Genomic DNA, 19,798 nt, shown 5'->3' with positions numbered 1-19,798 from the left:
ATAATCTCTTTCTTCTTGGTCTCCTTTTTAGAGACCTGTTTTATCTTTTGGCTATTAGAGTCAATTTATGTACCAACCTCTTCCAGATTATAAATTTCTTTCTTTCTTTCTTTCCGTCCGTCCTTCCTTCCTTCCTTCCTCCCTCCCTTTCTTTCCTTTCTTTACACCTACAGCATATGGTTATTCCTAAGTGGTCTCCCATAAATTACTTGATAGGAATAGTCTTGCTTATTTTTATTTTTACATTCTTTGTAAAGTATAAAGGTATATGAAGTAGAACTCAGCAAATAAAAATTGAATTGAAGTGCAGAACTAAATTGACTGCCAGATACATAGATTATTTCTTTTTCTGACTTGCCTTGTAATTTTTTTGCCCACTTTTCGTTTGACATGTTCATTATATTTATATGAAGTTGCATGTTTTCCATTTTGACATGTTAAGGATATTAACTCTTAACACTTTAATTGAAAATATTTGCTTTTTGTTCTATTTATGGTTTTTGTTTTGTTCATTTGTTTCCTGCCCACATAAACTTTATTTCTATTTTATGGAAACATTAGTATGGTTGAAAATTCAAATGGTGCAAAGGATATATAGTAAAGTCTCCTTCTCACATGGCAATATTTTTATATAGAGAGGTTCTTAGTTTTTATGTAACATTCTTTCAGCTTTCTTTTGTTTCTAACATAGTCTTTTCCCTACTCCATATTATTTAACAACTCATCTATTTTTTTATAGTTCTTTTGTTTCACTTTTTACATGTAAAAGGTTATTACATCTAGATTGTATAGGTACAGTGTATGAAGTAGAGAGAGAATATTTTTCCTCCTAAGTGTTGAACCCTGGCAAAACATTGGAATCACCTTTGGCAGTGTTAAAAATGCAAGGTGTGAGACCCAAGCATTTTTTTCCCCCAAATGACTGTCCTTTCCTGTTTTTTACCTGAGAGTAACATTTAAAAAAAAAAAAAAAAACAACTTATGGATTTCAGCATTTTTCTCAAGCTTATTCTGAGCCTTTGATTTCCTAGTATTAGTCTTATGGAACTGATCTACTGTTTTACCACCTGTTTTTGATTTTAAAACCTTCTTTTTCTTTCAGACTTTTTTTAAGCATTGTTGTTTCCCTGTTTGTGTTTATGTGATGCAACCATTACAAAGAAATCACTAGAAAGAAGTGCCTCAATAGGAAAAAACGTGATTGTTTAGTAACTTTGTAATTAGGCTAAAGTTTTATTTGCAGAGTGCTTGCTCTTTGTCAGTTACTTTGTTGCTAGGCCCCTTTGAAGGAGGTCGTGATGGAAACACTTTTTGCTATTAAGCGACTCTTCTTGGCATAAGAGACATATATGGATAATATAACAATAAATACTGTAGATGTAAAAGTAATAAATATTATTAGCCTATTTTTTACTATAAAATTAAGTGAAACTGAAAATTTTATGAAAGCAAGACTTAATTTACTGGCTTATCTTCACTAGAACAGTTTCTTAATTTACTTTTATCAAAGTACATATAAATAAATTCATATTTGTTATCTAAATATAAATTAATTTTGCTCAACCATTACTGAATGTAACATTCCACCCTTTAATACATGCAAAATACATTCATTCCTTCTATATTTTTTATTTAGCATTTCATTACTTTTTCAGACTTTTATCTCATAGTTAATATGGGCAATTGACTTTCTTTTCAGGTGTCTTTCTCCTCAAAGAAATATTTTTTAGTAACTTGAAAGGAGACTTCATATGTAGTGATGAAAAGAACCATAAAATTATATTGAAGGTTGAATGCTAAACTATCAGCTACATCAGTCACGTTACTTTTGTTTGACTTTTAGCTATGGAAGAGAAGTGGTCCCAGTTCATCACCCTTCTCCAGCCCAGCCTCATCCCGCTCCCAGACACCAGAGAGGCCAGCAAAGAAAATAAGGTAATCAGTGATTTGCTGTGTGGCTTCATGAGAGGACAAGAAAGGAAGAAATTTTACTGGGCTCTTACGCTTTCTGCAACACTGGAGAATCACATAAATTAACATCTAGGACAGTGAAGTACTTACCTGAACTGCCCTCATCTCTTACATTTATTTACGTGTACTGGCTGTAGGGATCTCTAGTTCTCTTCCTTATTCTGCATGAGTGATCAGGGTGTAAGAGTAGAGGCTACACAGAATGAACAGTGCATAATGTCAGCAGGCAGTAGACTTCATGTTCTTGACTCCAGCTGACCCTCTAAGTACCTACAATCAACTAGAATCCCACTCTCTTTGGGACCAGGTCTGTGACTAGAACTCCCAGAAGCTTGATGGGTTGTAATTAGGTTTTGAAGATAATTGTTTTGTGCTTGTTTTAAGACAGAGTCTTCTCTATGGTTTCCATAAACTATCTTCCTTCATTTCTGTGGGATTTTTCTTTTGACTTTTTTTATTTTTTGTCCTGGCAAACTGAGATCTCAGATCATGGTGGTTCTAGACTTCGGCCAGTGGTAGTTAGGAGGGTATAAGTTATCCAATATTTTTTGTTAGGAAATCTTTCTAAACCTAGTTCTCTGTTTGTTTGTTTTTTTACAGAGAAGAGGAACTTTCTCATCATTCTAGTTCTTCAACTCCATTAGTAACAGATAAGGAGCCCCAGGGAGAAAAGGGTAAGTTGATAAACACTTAAGAGTGGCTTATAACAGTGGTAGAAGTGTTTATGGAGGATGTATAGACTACCACCTATTCAAAAACATGCTTTCAGCGTTGCTGTGTAAAGGGCCTGGTAGATTACAGAGATAGAAGTTCCTGTCCTTCAGAGGCTTATAGTCCAGTAAGGGAGAATGGTGACATAAACAAATACAGTATAATCCATGGTAACTGTGGTATAGGGATGAGCTTAGGTTGAGGTATCTCTGAACACTCCAGGAATTATTGTCCAGCAGTTGTATGCATGCATCTGGAGTAATTCTCTTCTTTATATCCTCTTGACTATTAGAAATAATCTTACAAACATCATTCAAGAGCCCAAACCATGGAAGATAGAATCTTCAGAGACACCCAGTGAAAATTTAGTGTTAAAAACCAGGTAGATAGACATAACCTATCCATTTCTGGAAGTGGGGAGGAAGAAAACAAAGTCTATCTTTCTTTTTTTAGTCGTAGATACAACCGCATGCAAGAAACAGAACTCATGGAATTCCCCATCTACACCTGGCAACTCTGGGCAGCGTAAACGGAAGATTCAGCTGCTGCCGTCCAGGCGAGGGGACCAGCTGACCTTGGTATGATCTTATCTGTCTACCTCCCCACCTACCTCAGTTTAGTTTTTCTAAGTCTTAGGAAGGCTAAATGCAGATTTCTTCCAGAGTCTTCTGATTGCTTTGACTTCTCCTTTTTCTCTTGGGTAGCCTCCACCTCCCCAGCTCGGTTATTCAATCACTGCTGAAGACCTAGACTTGGAAAAGAAAGCTTCATTACAATGGTTTAACAAGGTCTTGGAGGATAAGACTGGTAAGGAATACAGATCAATTTCATACTCCAGAGAGGATTTGTTTCCTTTGGTTTTATTTTCGTCTTTTTCATCTGAGAGATCCATTAGGGTCTTCAATGGAATATGAAGAACAATGAGCACTGAGATTGAGGGAAAACATTTCTAAATGAGTTATATTGAGACCCTGAGCATCCCCGTGCTCTACAATATGCCACTGGAAAGAATTCCCAAACTAGGGAGGACAATTGAATCTTCTTTTTCTTCCTTAGATGCTGCCTCAAACTCTGTCACTGAGAACCCACCTACCACTCAGCCTTCTTTTACTTTTACCCTGCCTGTTACTGGGACTGCTTCCTCCCCAACCTCCCTCCCAGCCCCAAGCACTAACCCACTGTTGGAGAGCTTGAGGAAGATGCAGAATTCCCCGGGCCTGCCATCCTTCTCAGGTGAGTGGGAAAGCTTCCTTTAGCAGCCGTCCTCAACCTTTTTAGTACCAGGGGACCAGTGCTCCTATGAGAATCTAATGCCTGATGATCTGAGGTGGAGCTGAGGTGGTGATGATAGTGCTGGGGAGCTACTGCAAATACAGATGAAGTTTCGCTCACTCGCCCGCCACTTCCTGCTTTGTGGCCCAGTTCCTAACAGACCAGTATCCGTGGCCCAGGGGTTGAGGACCCCTGCTTAGAGCATATAATGATATCAACCTTTGTTGAGATTGCAGTAAAAGCATCATGCCTGTCAGTTGCTGGAAACTGTAAGGGTTAAACCTCCTCTGGCTGACCAAATCTGTGTTGGAGCAAGCTTAAGTGCTTCAGGATTCTCCAATCAGGAAATTTTAGGGAAGGGGAGCTGGAACACTTAAAGCTGGAGAAGGCACCTTAATTTTGGTAGTCAGACGGCTCTTAATTTGAAACCTAGTTTCTTAGCTGCTTTTAGCCTTGCTGTCATCATCTGTAAAATGAAAATAATACTTGCTTCATGAGGTGTCACCAAAGTGTAAATGTGATCACATGGTTAAGATGTCTTGTCACATGCTTTTAGATCACAGGCACAAGATAATATTAATTACTTTTCCCTCTAGGTTTCCAAGGGTCTGTTGATTGTTCCAGCCACATGCCTTCATGGCACTGCATATATACACAGTCCTGTTATTGCACTTTATCATATAGTAGTATATGTTAGCTATCAGCCTAGCTATCAGTCCCAGGACTCAAGGACAGAAATTATCCCATTCATGGTTATAAGCTCTACACTTGTACTTAGTACATGGTAGGCAAATATAGTAAATCTTTTTAGATAGTAAGGTGTATCTAGGTAATTAACTGGACTTGAGTTCAGGTGATTGGCTATTCCTTAGTTTCTACACATTTAACCCCAATTAAGCCAAGTTTTTATCCCTTCTGTCTTCCTTATGATTTGTGGAAGGTAGAAATAATGTACATTTCCTTGATTTTAAGGAATGAATAAGGGCCTGTGGTATAGGTTTAGTTATATTTGTTGACTGACTCTTGAATCCCTAGCATTGTGCGGGCACAGGGAGGATACAAAAGCAATTGAATACCGCCACATCTGAAGTATTCAGAACTTACTTTCTCTGCTCTTCTTCCCAGAATCTGCTGGAGTGACAGCCACTGTGGCCCATTCGCCTCCGAAGACACCCGGCCTTCTAGGCCCTCTTGGCTCTTCACAGTCAGCGCCCCTTCTAGGCACCTCTTCAGACTCCAAATCCACGGTCACTTTCCTGGGGCTGACCCCTGCTTCTTCCACAATACCAGTCAGTGACACTACCAAGTCACCTCTGGCACCTCAGGCTGAAACATCTGCTAAATCTCAAGCCCTGTCTGCCCCATCCCCCACCCCCAAGCAAAGTATTCTGTTGGGAATGCTGAGCACCCCACCTGCTAACCCTTCTGCCTCTGCAGCTCCTGCTGTATCTTCGGCATCTCCCACATTCAAGCCCATTTTTGTGGACCCACCTAAAAGTGAGAATGAGAGCCCATTACCATCTAGTCCTTCGAAGGTCACAACCACAGCATCTTCCAGCTCTGCCCTCCCCACAACTACTAGCACCTCATCTGTCACTTTCAAGCCTATCTTTGGCAGCATAGGGCCACCTACATCTGTGCCCCTGTCAACTCCCTTCTCCTTCAATCAAACAACTACTCCAGGCACAACCACAGGTGCCCCTCTCTTCACTGGCCAGGCCAGTGCCACCACAACAATAGTGTCCATGACCACAGCCAGCACCTCTGCAGACTCAGCTTCGAAGCCTGCCTTCGGCTTTGGTGTGAGCAGTGTGACCAGCGCCATGAGCAGCATGACTGGCACCACCACTTCCACCTCCCAGCCTTTTCTGTTTGGGACTCCCTCTGCCTCTGGTGCCAGCTTTACGCCAGCCATGGGCTCCATATTTCAATTTGGCAAGCCGCCTTCTATGCCTAGTTCAACAGCAGTCACCACCTTTTGCCAGTCCCTACCTAGTGCTGTGCCGACAGCCACCAGCAGCAGCAGCACCACTGGCTTTAGTGGTTTTGGCAGCACTCTTACAGCTTCAGCCCCAGTCACCACCAGCCAACCTACGCTGACATTCAGTAGCACTACCACCCCAGCATTCAACATTCTCTTTGGCTCAAGCACCAAGGCCCCTCTCCCATCGTATCCAGGATCCAACCCCCAGCCTGCATTTGGGGCCACTGATGGGCAACAGCAGGGGGCTACCAAGCCAACCCTTACCCCCAGCTTTGGCAGCTCTTTCACTTTTGGAAACTCTGCGGCCCCAGCCCTAACTGCAACTCCAGCACCAGCCCCGGCCCAGCCAGTCTTCGGCAGCACTGCGCAGACAGCTTTTGGTGGTTTGAAATCCACAGCCTCTGCCTTTGGCACGCCTGCCAGCACTCAGCCAGCCTTTGGCAGCACCACACCTGTTTTCTCTTTTGGTGCAGCCACCACCTCTGGCTTTGGAGCTACAACCCAGACCACTAGCAGCGGGACCAGTAGCTCAATGTTTGGCAGCACAACACCATCACCCTTCACATTTGGGAGCTCAGCAGCCCCAGCTGGTGGTGGGGGCTTTGGGATCAATGTGGCTACCCCAGGCACCAGCTCCACTTCTGGATCATTCAGCTTTGGAGGACAGAGCGGGACCACTGGAAGCACAACCCCCTTTGGGGGATGCTTGAGTCAGAACAGCTTGGGTGCACCCAGCCAGAGCACACCCTTTGCCTTCAATGTGGCCAACGCACCTGAGAGCAAACCTGTGTTTGGAGGTGAGATTAGGAATTGACTTGGTTTCTGTGCCAGGCCTTGTTGTAAGTGCCAGCACAGTCTCCACTCTTTAGTTTACATAATGGTGGTGAAGAGACAGACATTAAATAGATAAATACAATGTCAGGTAGCGATAAATGTCTTGATAAAGTAAAATATGTAATACTGACTGTGGAGGAGTTATTTATGTAGTCAAGGAAGGCCTTTCTGAGGAAATCAATTTAAGCCAGGACTATATCTGTGACAAAAGGGGTTGTGAGTATGGGTGGGTAAGTGTGTGAGAAAGCGTTACAGGAAGAGGGCTATTTATTTAGCACAAGGGCCCAAAGGCAGAAACAAGCTTGGTATGTTCATGAACAGAGAAAAGCAAAATGTGGCTAGAAGTTTAAAAATGGAAATGGTATAAAAATAGGTTGAGAGGTTGTCAGAATTGAAAATCATTCATTGCCAAGGTTAAATGTTTGGATTTGAAGTTATCTTATTTGCCACGTGGAAGATGAATTACAAGTTTTGATATTGATAACTTCTGTTTTCTTGATTAAATATGAGAGGTCTTCAGGGGGTGGATTAGGGTGAAATAGGAGAGGGCCTCGTGAAATAGTCATTTTGGAGCATAAAAAAGGAATATAATTGTAATATAATTGCCGGGCAGTTTTGAGGGTTGGCAAATGGTGGTTATGAATTTAAAGTGAAGCCATTTAGCAGTGTTGTGTCTTTTTTCCTCCAGAAACATTTAGTCATTGAAGTGTAGATCTAAAATAAATGGATAGCTGGTAAAACCCAACTTGCTTAAACTCAGGCAAGTATAACAGGAGGGGCAATGGACTTAGAGGTCTTGGTGAGGTTAAGGAAATGCAGGAGTGCTAGAAACAGCTGAGCTGAAAGACTGCAATACTTGCAGTTAAGATTTAGGAGCTAGAGCAAGGTGTGACTGTAGGAATGGGTGGTGGAGGTTGGGGAGAAGAAAAGATTGTCAAGGTGAGGGCCTCAGGGAGCAAGATACCTACCCCACATCGATCAAGACAAGTGCACATGAGACAGAATGCAGCCTTCCCCGAGAGGTGCTCTAGGGAAAGCAGTGTCAGTATTGGGTGGCGGGATTCACTGAGGGCAAGAGAGTTTGCTGATGACTGAGTTCCAGTGGGCCCCATGGGCAGATCAGGGGACCAACAGGGTGGAGCCTCCCAAGTGATGGTGAATTTGGTGAGAGGCCCAGGTTTCTGGAGGGGAGTGGACAGGTAAACAGAGAGAAGAGGCATAATGTGATTAGTCTTGATAGAAGGGAAGTGACCTGATCAAGCTGGGAGGTGGGGGACCCACTGACTGTCCCCCTCTGTGGTGCTGTGGTAGCCAAGGGAATGCAGAAGCTATACTCCTTGGGTGGCAAGAAGGCAACACAAAGGGGCTTTTTCTTTGTCGCAGGACGTTCAGTGGGAGACGGGCAGGCTCACCTGGAACACCAGGTGTTAATTACCCTGTACAACTCCATATAATGGATGAACCAGTGGTCCAGGGCTAAGGTGTCCTGTGCGGAGTGCCCCTACAGAGAGCAGACCTCCCAAGGTTCATTACCATCTGCTTTGATGCCCTCTGCTCAATGGCCTAGTCTCTACAGTTCTCTGCTCTCTTCATTCTAGGCACCTCCACACCTACCTTTGGTCAGAACACCCCTGCCCCTGGGGTGGGCACATCGGGCAGCAGCCTCCCCTTTGGGGCATCCTCAACACCCACCCAAGGCTTTGTTGGAGTCGGACATTTCGGTAAGAGGGGGTGGGGTGGGATGGAGTGGCAGGTTCCTGGCTGAGGCCCTCTGGGGAACATCAGGGTCATAAGCATGAGAAAGATGTGGCCTGGCTGGGAGTCCCACACAACCCATATTAGGAGTTGGCAGCAGAGATCAGAGAGGAACCATCTGGGGCAGAATTTCCCAGGATACTGGGAAGCCATGTAAAAATGCCTTCTTGGGCTTCTCCCAGACTATGATTTTGGCGTTTTGCCATTTAATAGGCTCCTCCTCAAATGCAGTTGATACAGCAGAAGCCCTATTCAAGTACTCAGAGTTCTGCTGGCCCAACTTTCTGTGGAGATTGGGGCACCCAAAGAAGTGTTCTCAGGTAGCAGATGCTCTGATGAGATCTTGTTGAATCTTTCCAGGATCGGCGGCCCCTTCATTTTCCATTGGTGCAGGATCCAAGACCCCAGGGGCTCGACAGCGACTGCAGGCTCGAAGACAGCACACCCGCAAGAAGTAGCCTTTGTCCCTTGCCCTTCATTCCCCCCACCCCTTGCCCAAATCTGGACCTCAGCATCTGTTAGCAAGAGCCTCTGACTTGTCTAGTTCCTTAAGGCAAACCTACCCGAGACCTCTGGCTTCAGCCACCGAGGAGGTAGTAGCAGCCCTGGCAGCCAATTCCCTCTCCTGGAGGAAGCAGAAGCCTCAGGCCTCCTGGGGGAGAGGGTGGTAGGATGTGGCAGGGCAAAAGCCTGATCCTTTACTTGAACAGTTGGCTGGAGAGAACTAAAGAAACAGCTGTACATATCGTCCACTTCCCTGACTTGTTTAGTGTATAAGCTTAGCCAGGGGGCCTCCCTTCTTCCTACCTACCCCCCCACCCCCAAGCCATCTTTGCCAGAGGGTAGGAGGGAGAGCCCTGCCCACTTGCACCTCTGGTATGCATTTGATGGGATTGGGGGAAATGGATTATCCCTAAAGCTTTACCTTGCTTGGCTTGGCTATAAAAGGTGGTTCTCCTCTGGTCCCTTTAGGGGACTATTTCCCCATTTCTTGCTGCTTTGTCCCTCACTGGTTCTTTGTAGGATCTATTCCTTTTTAAATGATCTTGAATCTAGCTTTGCCTTGGAGATCCCAGTGGGTGCTGCTTCTGCTGTTCCACTTCCTCCTGCCAAGTCTGAGTCAGTGTTTAATTCCCAAACCTGCCAGTTTGGCCCCTAAAAGCTTGGTGGCTCAAGACTGTTAGCCTGGCAGATCTAGGGGTGATCCCTTGCTCCACAGAGGGAAACTCTTGGAAGCAGGCAGGATGCCCACTGCTGCTTTCAGCTGCCTCCTCGCTCAAGCTCCCTGCTGGCCTCATTGGGCACGTCTGCCTCTCCAGGATTGTATGTTTAAAGCCTTGTCCTGTGTTACTTTGTCTGATGCTTATGTCTATTGCTCTTTGAATCGAGTTTGGAGGAAGAATCGAATTGTATGAGTGGCGGCATGTTGGTAGTGCCGGACTTAACTGTTTCAAGTTTCTAGGACTTAAGCTAATTGAATGTGGAAAGTAGCACCACTTTATGGCTACAAGTGCCGACTCCTAGATTTTCAAATGGTGTTTGACTTTTAAGGGCTGGCAGCCCAGGAGGATGGGGCCAAGGGGAAGCAAAGACCTCTTCTCTCTGCTGTGTGTCTCCCACCTTCCTGACCTCACAGGAGGCTAGATCACCCCTAGTTACATGTTAGAAAACCTAAATTAATGACCCATACTTAGTTTTTTTTTTTCCCTTCCCAACAGCATGTCCAACCCTCCCCCTTTTCTTCCTTTCTTCCAAAACCACATACCCCAGGCCCAGGAGCCTTGCTGCCATGCCCATCTTTGGGAGAAGTATGAATGCGTATGTCTAAATTAAAAGAAAAAATATTTAAACATTTTTTAACAAAATAAATTTATTTTTGTATTTAAGCTAAATTGCCTTTTAAATTCCTTCAAGCTTGGTTCATTGAGGTGGTTAAGTATAAATGCTATTGACTAGGAATTAGCCTGTATAGTTAAGTTATGCCTGTGTGAAGAAGAGGCTCAAGTGCTGTCCCAGGCAGCTTTCCTGAGGGACTAGAGCTCCTTCCGGACACATTATACAAAAATGTAATTCTTACTTTATAAATAATGTGACATTAGATTAACTAGTCCTTCTGCCCCCTTCGTGACTGAGGTTGAATGTTTTGTGGCAGGGGACTGTTCCTCCCTAACCCCAAGAAGAGCTCTGTTAATACTTAACTGTCTGTGGAGCTGAAGAGGGGGCCTGAACCTCAAGTCCCAAATACGTATTAGGATTGGAGGGGTGGGGTGGGGCACGGGCCTAGAAATCAAGCTTCTACCTATACCTTAAGTAAGGTAGACCCTCTTAGTTTTAGTACTCTGAGCTAGTTTACCTCAGTGCCACAGGCAGGACAGTTGGTCCAGGAACTCCCTGAAGAGGGTGTCCTGGCACGCCTGAGTATGAGTGTGTGAGTGTGTATGTGTACATGTACGTGCACTGGACAGGAACGGGAGGCTGGGACTTTCCATTACAAATACTTAATTCCTGTGAGTCTAGTTGGAATTTTTAGTATGAATGTGAGATTTTTCTCCTTGCTTATGTCATTAAGAATTAAAAAAAAGAACTGTGATCTATTGTAGACCATGTCCTGCCTTTTATTTTTGTGGGCAGCACTTCTCTCACCAGCAAGAACACCGCGCTGGGAAGGGACCCAGAGGACTCGGAAATCCAGTGTCTTTCCAGCTGGAGAAACAGGGTTACTAGTTTCCTTCCTATAAAAATAAAAAGAAGAGAACCTTTCAAAAACAAAACTGGGGCTGAGGGCCCAAGGCTAAGCTGAGGGGAGGACTAGTGTCTTCCTTTCCTCCCACCCAAGAAGTCAAAGCTTTGAGTACTTACTATATGCAAGACAGCGTATTAGGAGGAGCTGCTGCTTTAGACCGCCTCCTCTTTCTCTTTGGGGCTGGGCTGGGTCTAAGCTCTGGTGCCGATTCTTTGGCCTGTGAGACTGAGCTAGAAGAAAAGTACAAGTTAGATGTGTCTCAGTCTTTCAGCATCTTTCCACTAGGTCCCCAACTCACCTTGGTTCCTCTACCCGTTCTAGTACAGCAATGAAGAAGCCACCAGTGAGTGTGGTCTCAGGGGAGGCCCGGAGGCAGTGTTCGGCCCCTGGAAAAGTGCTAAGGCCTCGATGGGGCCATGAGGGTAGAACAGGAGCTAGCCTGCGGAGAAGAATTTGCAAAGACTTCTAGGTAAAACAAAGCAGCCTCTATTCCCAAGACCCTGGGAGAAACCCCACTACCTGAAGGTTCCTGAGCTCTGCTGCAGGGCATCCTGGACCACATCTTCATTCTCCTCTTGACAAAGGGAACATGTGGAGTAGACAAGACGCTGCAGGGAGGGGAAAGTGAGCGCATGGCACAGAGCGCGCTGCTGGAACCCTGCCAGGGCATGCAAGCGTTTCTTGCTAGGTGTACCTGCCCCAGACTCCTCCAGCTTTCTGGTCAGCATACCTAAAGAAGAGACTTAATTAGAGACGCTTTATTTCATACTGAAATCCCCACTTTACAGATGAGAACATTTGCCCAGGGTTACAAGATGATTTGAGTCAGAACTAAACCCAAGGTCAAAATGAATTGCAACCTCTTCTGCTCTAAGGTTGCTTCTCTGGATCAATGGGGTCCCTCGGCCACGATTTCTCATCTCACCAGAGCCGCTACAAGAAGGATCCAGCAAGATGTACTGGACCTGACGATAACGCTGGTCTGAGGGTGAGACTGCCAGGAAGTCCTCCTCTGCTAGCTGGCAGCAAGAGACTCCAGCCCGAGCCAGGAGAGTAGCCATAGATGCCAGCCGTTTAGCATCTAGGTCAAAGGCAAAGATCTTCCTAGGGAAGAGGGCAGAGTTGAGGTAAAATAACATGTAAATGGCCTGCAGGGGCTAAGGGATTCACATCTCACACCTGCAACCTACTGGGAAGCTTAGCTTGGGGCTATACTGTGAACTATCCTAGGTCCAGAACTACTTAAAGGAAAATCTTCCTTTCAGCCTTCAGTCCTATTGGAATAATGAGTTCCTGATTTCTTCTTAACAAGTATAGGATCAGACCTTATTCCCTTCCTCTGTCTGACCATGGCACTCACCCTTGGTTCTTCAGAAGAGCAGCCAAGTGACTGGTTTTATTGCCTGGGGCAGCACACGCATCGATGACATGGGAACCTGGGGGCGGAGCCAGCAGCATGGCTGGGAGACAGCTAGCCTGGTGGGGCAGAACATAATTGCTGGGTGAAGAGACTCCAGGTCCATCACTCCCAAACATTCTTCCCTCTTCTACCCACCTTCCCTACCTTGTCTTGTAGAATGAGGTGACCAGCTTGGTACAGTGGATGTTCATGCAGATCTGTTTGGGCAGGAAACACAAGCAGCTCTGGCAACAAGGGATCCAGAAGAAAACACTTCCCTCTGAGGGCCCTTAGGTCCTCCAGGCTGCCAGAGAATAAGAACTATTCATTCACCATTTTCAGAATTCTTCCATGCCAGGCACCAGGCTGGGCATTTCACGTTACCTCACTTTAACTGTTCATTCATGCAACAAATATTTAAGACTGCTATGCAGCAGAAATAAACAGGGTGATATAACAGGCAGCAGTTAAGAGAATGTGTTCTCAGGCAAGACTGGTTTCAAGATCCCACCTCAGCCATTTACCAGTGGTGAGAGCATGGGAAAGTGCCTTCATCTCAGCCTGTTTGCAATTCTGAAAAATGGTAGTTGTGAGGATTAAATAAGTTGATCCATGTAAAATACTCAGAAAAATATATGGCACAAGTTAGGTACTCAATAATATGTCAGCCATTGCTGCTAAAACTTAACCTCAGGAGAGATTACTACTTTGGGGAGGGTTGGAGGGTGAAGGGGGCTGCAGGGAGGTTGAGTGCTGAGCTGATTCCTGATGGATGAGGATTTAGTTACATGAGCTGGAGTGAAGGCAATATTCACTATGCAAAGAAGCACTGTCCACTCCACCTGACCCCCATAGAAACAGTCCTAAAGAATAATGTCTTAGTTCAGAAAGCTATCAAATGGCAGAGCTGGAATTCAAACCTAAACACAGCCATTCTCTACTACCCTGGTCTCCAAGCAACATGCTAGAAAGAGACAAAGGAGGAACATCTAAAACACAAGGGAAAGGGAAAGAGCAGAGGCAGAGTTGTCAAAGGACAGAACAAGGAGTGAGTCCAGGAAGCGGAGAAGCATCAGGGCAGAGAGAAGCACTGTGGGAGTGCCATGGCAGATGGGCTTGAAGAGAAAGCAGGGTGCACAGCACAATGGAGAGCGAAGAAAGGGTTTTCGGCAGGGGAGTAATGCATCAGACTACGTTTCAGAATTTTCTAGGGCCAACCAAATTAGGAGATTCTTCTGCTAATCATGATAGGAAATGATGAATAGGTAATGTCCAGGAGGATGAAAAGGAGTGGATTTGAGAAAGATGCCGAAGTCAGAGTAGTGAATGATGAGGGAGAGGAGGAAAGCATCTAGGATGACTCAGTTTCTGGTTTGACCAACTGAGTGCATAACTGTAATATCTGTTAGGTTAAAAGAGGAAATGCAGGAAATACAAAGTTCAAAGATGCAAGGATGGTTCAACAAATCAATGTGATACATTAAAAGATAAAAATCATATCAACAGATGCAGAAAAAGCATTTGACAAAATTCAACATCCATTTATGACAAAAACTAAACAAAGTTGGTATAGAGGGAACATACCTCAACATAACAAAGGCCATATAGGACCATCCCACAACTAACATAATGATGAAAAGCTGAAAGCTTTTCCTCTAAGACCAGGAACAAGACAAGGCCACTTTATTCAACACAGTACTGGAAGTCGAAGCCAGAGCAATTAGGCAAAAAAAGAAATAAAAGTAGTGACATATATATAGAAAACCCAAAAGACTCCACCAAAAAAACTCTTAGAACTAGTAAACAAAAATCAGTAAAGCTGCAGGATACAAAATCAATATGTAAAAATATGTTGCATTTCAATGCACTAAAAATGAACTATCAGGAGAAAATTTTTTTAAATCTCATTTACAAGTGCATCAAAAAGAATAAAATGCCTCAGAATAAATTTAACCAAGGAGGTGAAAGGCCTGACCTGTACACTGAAAACTATTAATGAAAGAAATTGAAGACACAAATAAATGGAAAAATATTTTAAGCTCATGATTCAAAGCAATCTCTATCAAATTTCAATGACATTTTTCATAGAAATAGAACAAACCATCCTAAAATTTATATGAAGCCACAAAAAACCCAAATAGCTAAAGAAATATTCAGAAAGAATAAAGCTAGAAGCGTCATATTCCCTAATTTCAAACTATACTACAAGGCTATAGTAATCAAAAAAGTAAAAAAAACAAAAAACAAAAAACACATAGATCAATGGAACAGAATAGAGAGCCTAGAAATAAACCCACACACATATGATCAATTTGTGACAAAGGAGCCAAGACTATATAATGGAGAAAGGATAGTCTCTTCAATAAATGGTGTTGGGAAAACTGGACAGCCACATGCAAAAGAATGAAACTGGACCACTCTCTTATACCATACCCCAAATTCCACTCAAAATGGATTAAAGACTTAAATGTAAGACCAGAAACCATAAAACTCCTAGAAGAAAACACAGGCAGTAAGCTCCTTAACATTGGTCTTGGCAATGATTTGGGTTTGACACCAAAAGCAAAGGCAACAAAAGCAAAAATAAACAAGTGGGACTATATCAAACTAAAAAGCTGCTGCACAGCAAAGGAAACTATCAAAATGAAAAGGCAACCTACTGAAGAAAACATTTACAAGTCATATCTGATAAGGATAATATCAAAATATACAAAGAACTCATAAAACTCAATAGCAAAAAACAATTCAACTTAAAAATAGGCAGAAGATTTGAACAGACATTTTTCTGAAGACATACAGATGGCCAACAGGTACATGGAAAGATGCTCAACATCATTAATCATCAGGAAAATGCAAATCAAAGCCACAATGAGATATCACTTCACACCTGTCACAATGGGACTTATCAACAAGGATGTGAAGAAAAGGGAACCCTTGTGCACTGCTGGTGGAAATGTAAATGGTGCAGCCACTGTGGGAAACAGTATGGAGGTTCCTCAAAAAATTAAAAGCAGAACTACCAAGTGATCCAGCAATTTCACTATGAGTTTTTATCTAAAGGAAATGAAAATACTAATTCAAAAAGATACAGCACCCCTATGTTCACTGCAGCGTTATTTACAATAGCCAAGACATTTTATGTCCATCAATGAAATAAAGAAAATGTGGTATGTGTACACACACACAGTAGAATATTTTTTTTCATTGTTAATTAAAACATTTATTTTGCCTGAAATCTGCATCATGACAAGTTATCCTGAGGTTTATAGACTGTGTGTCCATCTCAAAAGTGTGGTTCTGGGGGTTAGGGATCCAAACAAACACAGGCAAGAGTTGTGAGGGAGGAAGTGGGCACAGCAGGAGTGTATTTCAATTTTTCTTAAAGGCAGTAGAGCATTCTGAGTCACTGAAAACCTCGCAGATGGGGTTTCTAAAACAAATACTGTACTGTGAGCTTAGAGAAGGGGCAGGACAAGGACCCTGAAAATACAGGGTTATTTTACTGTGGCAGGGAATGAGGAGGGAGAGTTACTATTTTTAATGCCCTCAGGCACAGGACCTGATATTCAAAGGAAACCATGTCCAATCTTAAATTATTTCCCTGCTCAGAAAGAGGTGCTAGTACCTCTGGAACCAGACCATGAAGATACCATGCTGATCATTCCCAAGACCTTATTCTATGGCCCAGAGCATACTAAAATAAAGGGGGAAAAAAAAGGTCAGAGGACAGTGGCTTGTGTTCACAGTGGAATATCATTCAGCCATAAAAAATAATGAAATCTTGCCATTTGAGACAACGTAGACTGACCCTGAGGACATTATTCCAAGTGAAATAAGTCAGATAAAGACAAATATATGATCTCACTTATATGTGGAATCTGAGCTCACACATACAAAGAACACATTTGTGGAGGGAGGGGTGGCAAAATGGGTGAAGGGGGTCAAAAAGTACAAATTTCCAATTATAAAATAAGTCACGAGGATGTAATAGCAGTCGAAAGGTGCTAAGAGTAAATTTTAAAAGTTCGCATCACGAGAAAGATAATTTTTAAGTGTGTGGTGGAGGGTGTAGTAATCATTTTGCAATATATACAATATATTTGATATGCAATATCAAATCATTACATTGTACACTTGAAACTAATGTAAGTTATACCTCAGTTTAAAAAAAGAATGCTGCAAAATAATCCAATAACTTGTTTAAGTATATTTTTTGGAAGGATTACTTTTTAATCTTGAATTCTGAATAAACGTGCTTTAACAACAACAAAAAAATGGTGCAAAGTTCAGAAGGAGGATTCAGTTTCCCACATGTGGCAATTGTGAAACACTGATATGAGCCTGAGAGTAAGAACATGAGAGAGAAGTAGAGACTGGGAGATGGGAATAATGAGAAGTAGGAGTTTGAACTAGAGAAGATACTGAGAGATACATTAGAACAATGTTTAAGGGACTCCCAGGACAGTCAATGTTTAAGGGATGAAAGAAGACAAGTCTTGGAAGAGAATATAGAAACTGCTGTAAAAATAGAAAACGGGAGTCAAAACCACCAGCCTTTCTACTTCCTATGTTTCCCCAGTGTCCCCTGGTACCTCCCTGGATGAAGGCAGCCAGGCAGGGTCCTAAGCTCACCTTGAAGCTCGACCCTGGTAAGAAAAACCTTGTCTCTTGAAATAATCGATTGTATCATCAGAGCAGGTCTTGAGAGTGTTCACTCGCACAAATCGAGGCACCTGGGAGGCTAGGAAGCAATCAGCCGTGAGTGGACAGGTACATGGCCCTCTCCTCCAAGGGCTTGATGGCTACCCACCACCGCCACAACTCAGCTTACCTGGGCCAGGCCTGCATCCTACTTCCAATAAGTCCTCATTCCGACTCACACCTCGATGAACCTTGAGCCGGGCCAATTCAGCCTTAAGCCTTGCCTGGTGCCGGTTGAGCAAAGGCTTCCATCGGCCCCCGCCCCCTCTAAAGCCTCTTCCCAACAACAATTCATACACTAGCACCTGGGGATGGAAAAACGAAAAAACCCTAAGCATTAATACCTTCAAATGCCATAGTGTTGTAACAGGAAAGGCTAAACAGACCACCTGTCCAGACACTTAACAGGTAATAGTGAGGTCCTTGTCCAATAACACACAAAATTAACGGCAAATCAGGATTTGAACCTGATGTCTTGCTTCTCAGTCCTGAACCATTTCCACATGGCTGCTCACTAGCAGAGCTATGGATCTCATCCCTCCTCGTCAACATCACCCTTCTGTTTTACCTAAAGAGTCCCTGCCAATGCTGCTTCGTACTTTTGTTCTTTTTTAGGCACGAAATTAAAGCATTTTCATCCTACCCCAATTAATAACTCAGCAAGGGGTTGCTTGTCCTCATTTCAGAGGAACAACTAACGTCACATAGTGAGGCGTATGGAGTCGGTACAAAGTTAGAAGGGGCTCACTGCCCTGCCCCGCCCCACCCTACTCAGCCCATCACCTTGGCCAGATGAGGCCGCAGCTTCTCGGCACGGAGGAGGCCGGCGCTGGCGATCACGGCATCCAGCACGGCGGCATAGCGTTGCGTCTCGCACACCAGCGCGTACAGCTGCTTCACGTTCTGCGCACGGCCAACAGGGCACAAGCTGAGAGCGGGGCGGGGCCCAAGCTAATCCCCCACGCCCGGGCCGGATCCCCGCTACCTGGAATCTGCTGGCGTACACCAACCCTTTGATGGAACCCTGGCGACTCTCCACGCCCGCCAGCACAGCCGCCGCCGCCGAATACAGCGCCATGCTCCGCTCCCAGTTGCCTTTACAGCTCTGTCGCGAAGCGCTCTCGGTTCTGCGCCTGAACTTCCGGGGTCAAAGGGCACGGAGGTTCCGGACCCGGAAGCTCCCGTGCTAATCAGAGTTCCCCAAGGCGTGTGTCGGTCGGTTCAGTCCCCTGTTAGGGTGAGGAGGTTGACGCTGGGAGCATATTTCTCCACTTCTTGGTAGCTCTTCGTTTTTTTCTTTTAATCTTTGCCAATCTGATAGGCAGTGAGATTTTACTGCTGTTTTAATTTAATTTCTATTGAGATTGACTATGTTTATTGGTCATTTGTATTCTTTATAACATGTCAGTGTCTTTCACGCACTCTTATACCATCTTACGCTTAGTACCCTTTATATATTAACATCATATACTCTTGTCTTAAGTATTGCCATTTTTTCCTCATTTATTGTTGCTTTTTAATGTCGTTAATAGTTGCTTTGGACAACATGGTGTTTTCATTTTTAAAATTTTTCCTTTAATGATTTTTGCCTTTGGTGTCACATTTGGAAACCCTTTCACACTTACAATGTAGAAATCACTATGGCTTCATTTTTTTTCACACTTAAATATTAAATAAGTTTAGAATTAAGTTTGGCACATGATGTGAGGAAGGGCTCTAACTTTGTTTCCAAATGGTTAACCTTTCATGTATTTATTGTAATGATTCATTTATAAGAGTGTTTCCCCAGCCTGACCCTTGAGAGGACAGGGATTGTGCAGTAGTTGTCTGTGTCCCCAGCACCCATGTAATTACTGGTTCATAATAGGTTATTATGTACACGTGTATCTCAAGCATTCTGGTATACAGGCCTCTGTGGGCTAGAGTATCCAGCCCATATGTTCTTCGTATTGCTAACAGCATGTTTTCAAGCATTTTGCAAGAGGGTTGACTCCAGTCTACATTAAAATTGCTAAGTAGTCTAAAGGTTTAACCAACTCCTTCCGTAGCTCCAAGTTAGTTCATAAGTGATCTTTTAGTGGAACCCCTCCTCATCCCCGACATCAAATCACATCCTCTATTTTATTTTCTTCATAGCACCTATTATATATGATTATGATTTATTCCATCTCCCCAGCTAGCTCCATGAGGGTAAACCTTTGTCTCTCTTAGCACTCATCTTTATCAGGTGGACCAGTGTTTCTCAAAACAAGGACATAATATCTGTTGAATGAATAGAACATAAATTGATGTGGTGCTGGACAACTGGTTGTGACCCATCCTAAAACAGTCCCTCCTGCTTCGAGTAGGTAACAGGTGTACCAATGTTAATGCAAATCCACAGTTTATTCAGATTTCCTTAGTTTTTTAGCCAATGTCCTTTTTCTGT

The 19,798-nt window shown here is 43.6% G+C and overlaps 2 protein-coding genes across 2 annotated transcripts in view; one reads left to right on the top strand and one right to left on the bottom strand.

Moving 5' to 3' along the window:
• LOC105299687 (nuclear envelope pore membrane protein POM 121C-like) overlaps positions 1-11,126 on the top strand; it is a 30,848-nt gene extending 19,722 nt beyond the window's left edge. The window contains exons 6-13 of the mRNA XM_011371533.2: positions 1,844-1,935; positions 2,572-2,645; positions 3,136-3,260; positions 3,387-3,489; positions 3,739-3,915; positions 5,080-6,735; positions 8,371-8,493; positions 8,888-11,126. Coding sequence (XP_011369835.2) covers positions 1,844-1,935; positions 2,572-2,645; positions 3,136-3,260; positions 3,387-3,489; positions 3,739-3,915; positions 5,080-6,735; positions 8,371-8,493; positions 8,888-8,985 — 2,448 coding nt within the window. The 3' untranslated portion in view covers positions 8,986-11,126. The remainder of the gene's footprint in view (positions 1-1,843; positions 1,936-2,571; positions 2,646-3,135; positions 3,261-3,386; positions 3,490-3,738; positions 3,916-5,079; positions 6,736-8,370; positions 8,494-8,887) is intronic.
• Positions 10,380-18,517, bottom strand: NSUN5 (NOP2/Sun RNA methyltransferase family member 5). The gene is made up of 11 exons (XM_011371534.2): positions 18,356-18,517; positions 18,154-18,273; positions 17,501-17,675; positions 17,302-17,410; positions 12,835-12,973; positions 12,631-12,746; positions 12,196-12,374; positions 11,790-12,000; positions 11,569-11,709; positions 11,387-11,500; positions 10,380-11,259 (listed from the first exon to the last, which is right to left on the bottom strand). Coding segments are annotated over exons 1-11 (1,398 nt in total). The 5' UTR covers positions 18,449-18,517; the 3' UTR covers positions 10,380-11,258.
• Positions 18,518-19,798: the final 1,281 nt, after the last annotated feature.

This window comes from Pteropus vampyrus, unplaced genomic scaffold (assembly GCF_000151845.1).
Source record: "Pteropus vampyrus isolate Shadow unplaced genomic scaffold, Pvam_2.0 Scaffold193, whole genome shotgun sequence".
Classification (NCBI taxonomy): Eukaryota; Metazoa; Chordata; class Mammalia; order Chiroptera; family Pteropodidae; genus Pteropus; species Pteropus vampyrus.
Note: the sequence above shows the minus strand (reverse complement) of the source record. Positions and strands in the feature narration are given on the sequence as shown.

Bases quoted from the DNA above. Each gene is read 5' to 3' on its own strand.
- NSUN5 (XM_011371534.2), bottom strand. From the start codon at position 18,448: ATGGCGCTGTATTCGGCGGCGGCGGCTGTGCTGGCGGGCGTGGAGAGT. The intron at 12,747-12,834 runs GTAGGGAAGGTG...CTGCCCCACCAG, and splicing joins ACCTCATTCTACAAGACAAG to GCTAGCTGTCTCCCAGCCAT. The intron at 12,001-12,195 runs GTGAGATGAGAA...TCTCTTCTTTAG, and splicing joins TCCTTCTTGTAGCGGCTCTG to GTATGCTGACCAGAAAGCTG.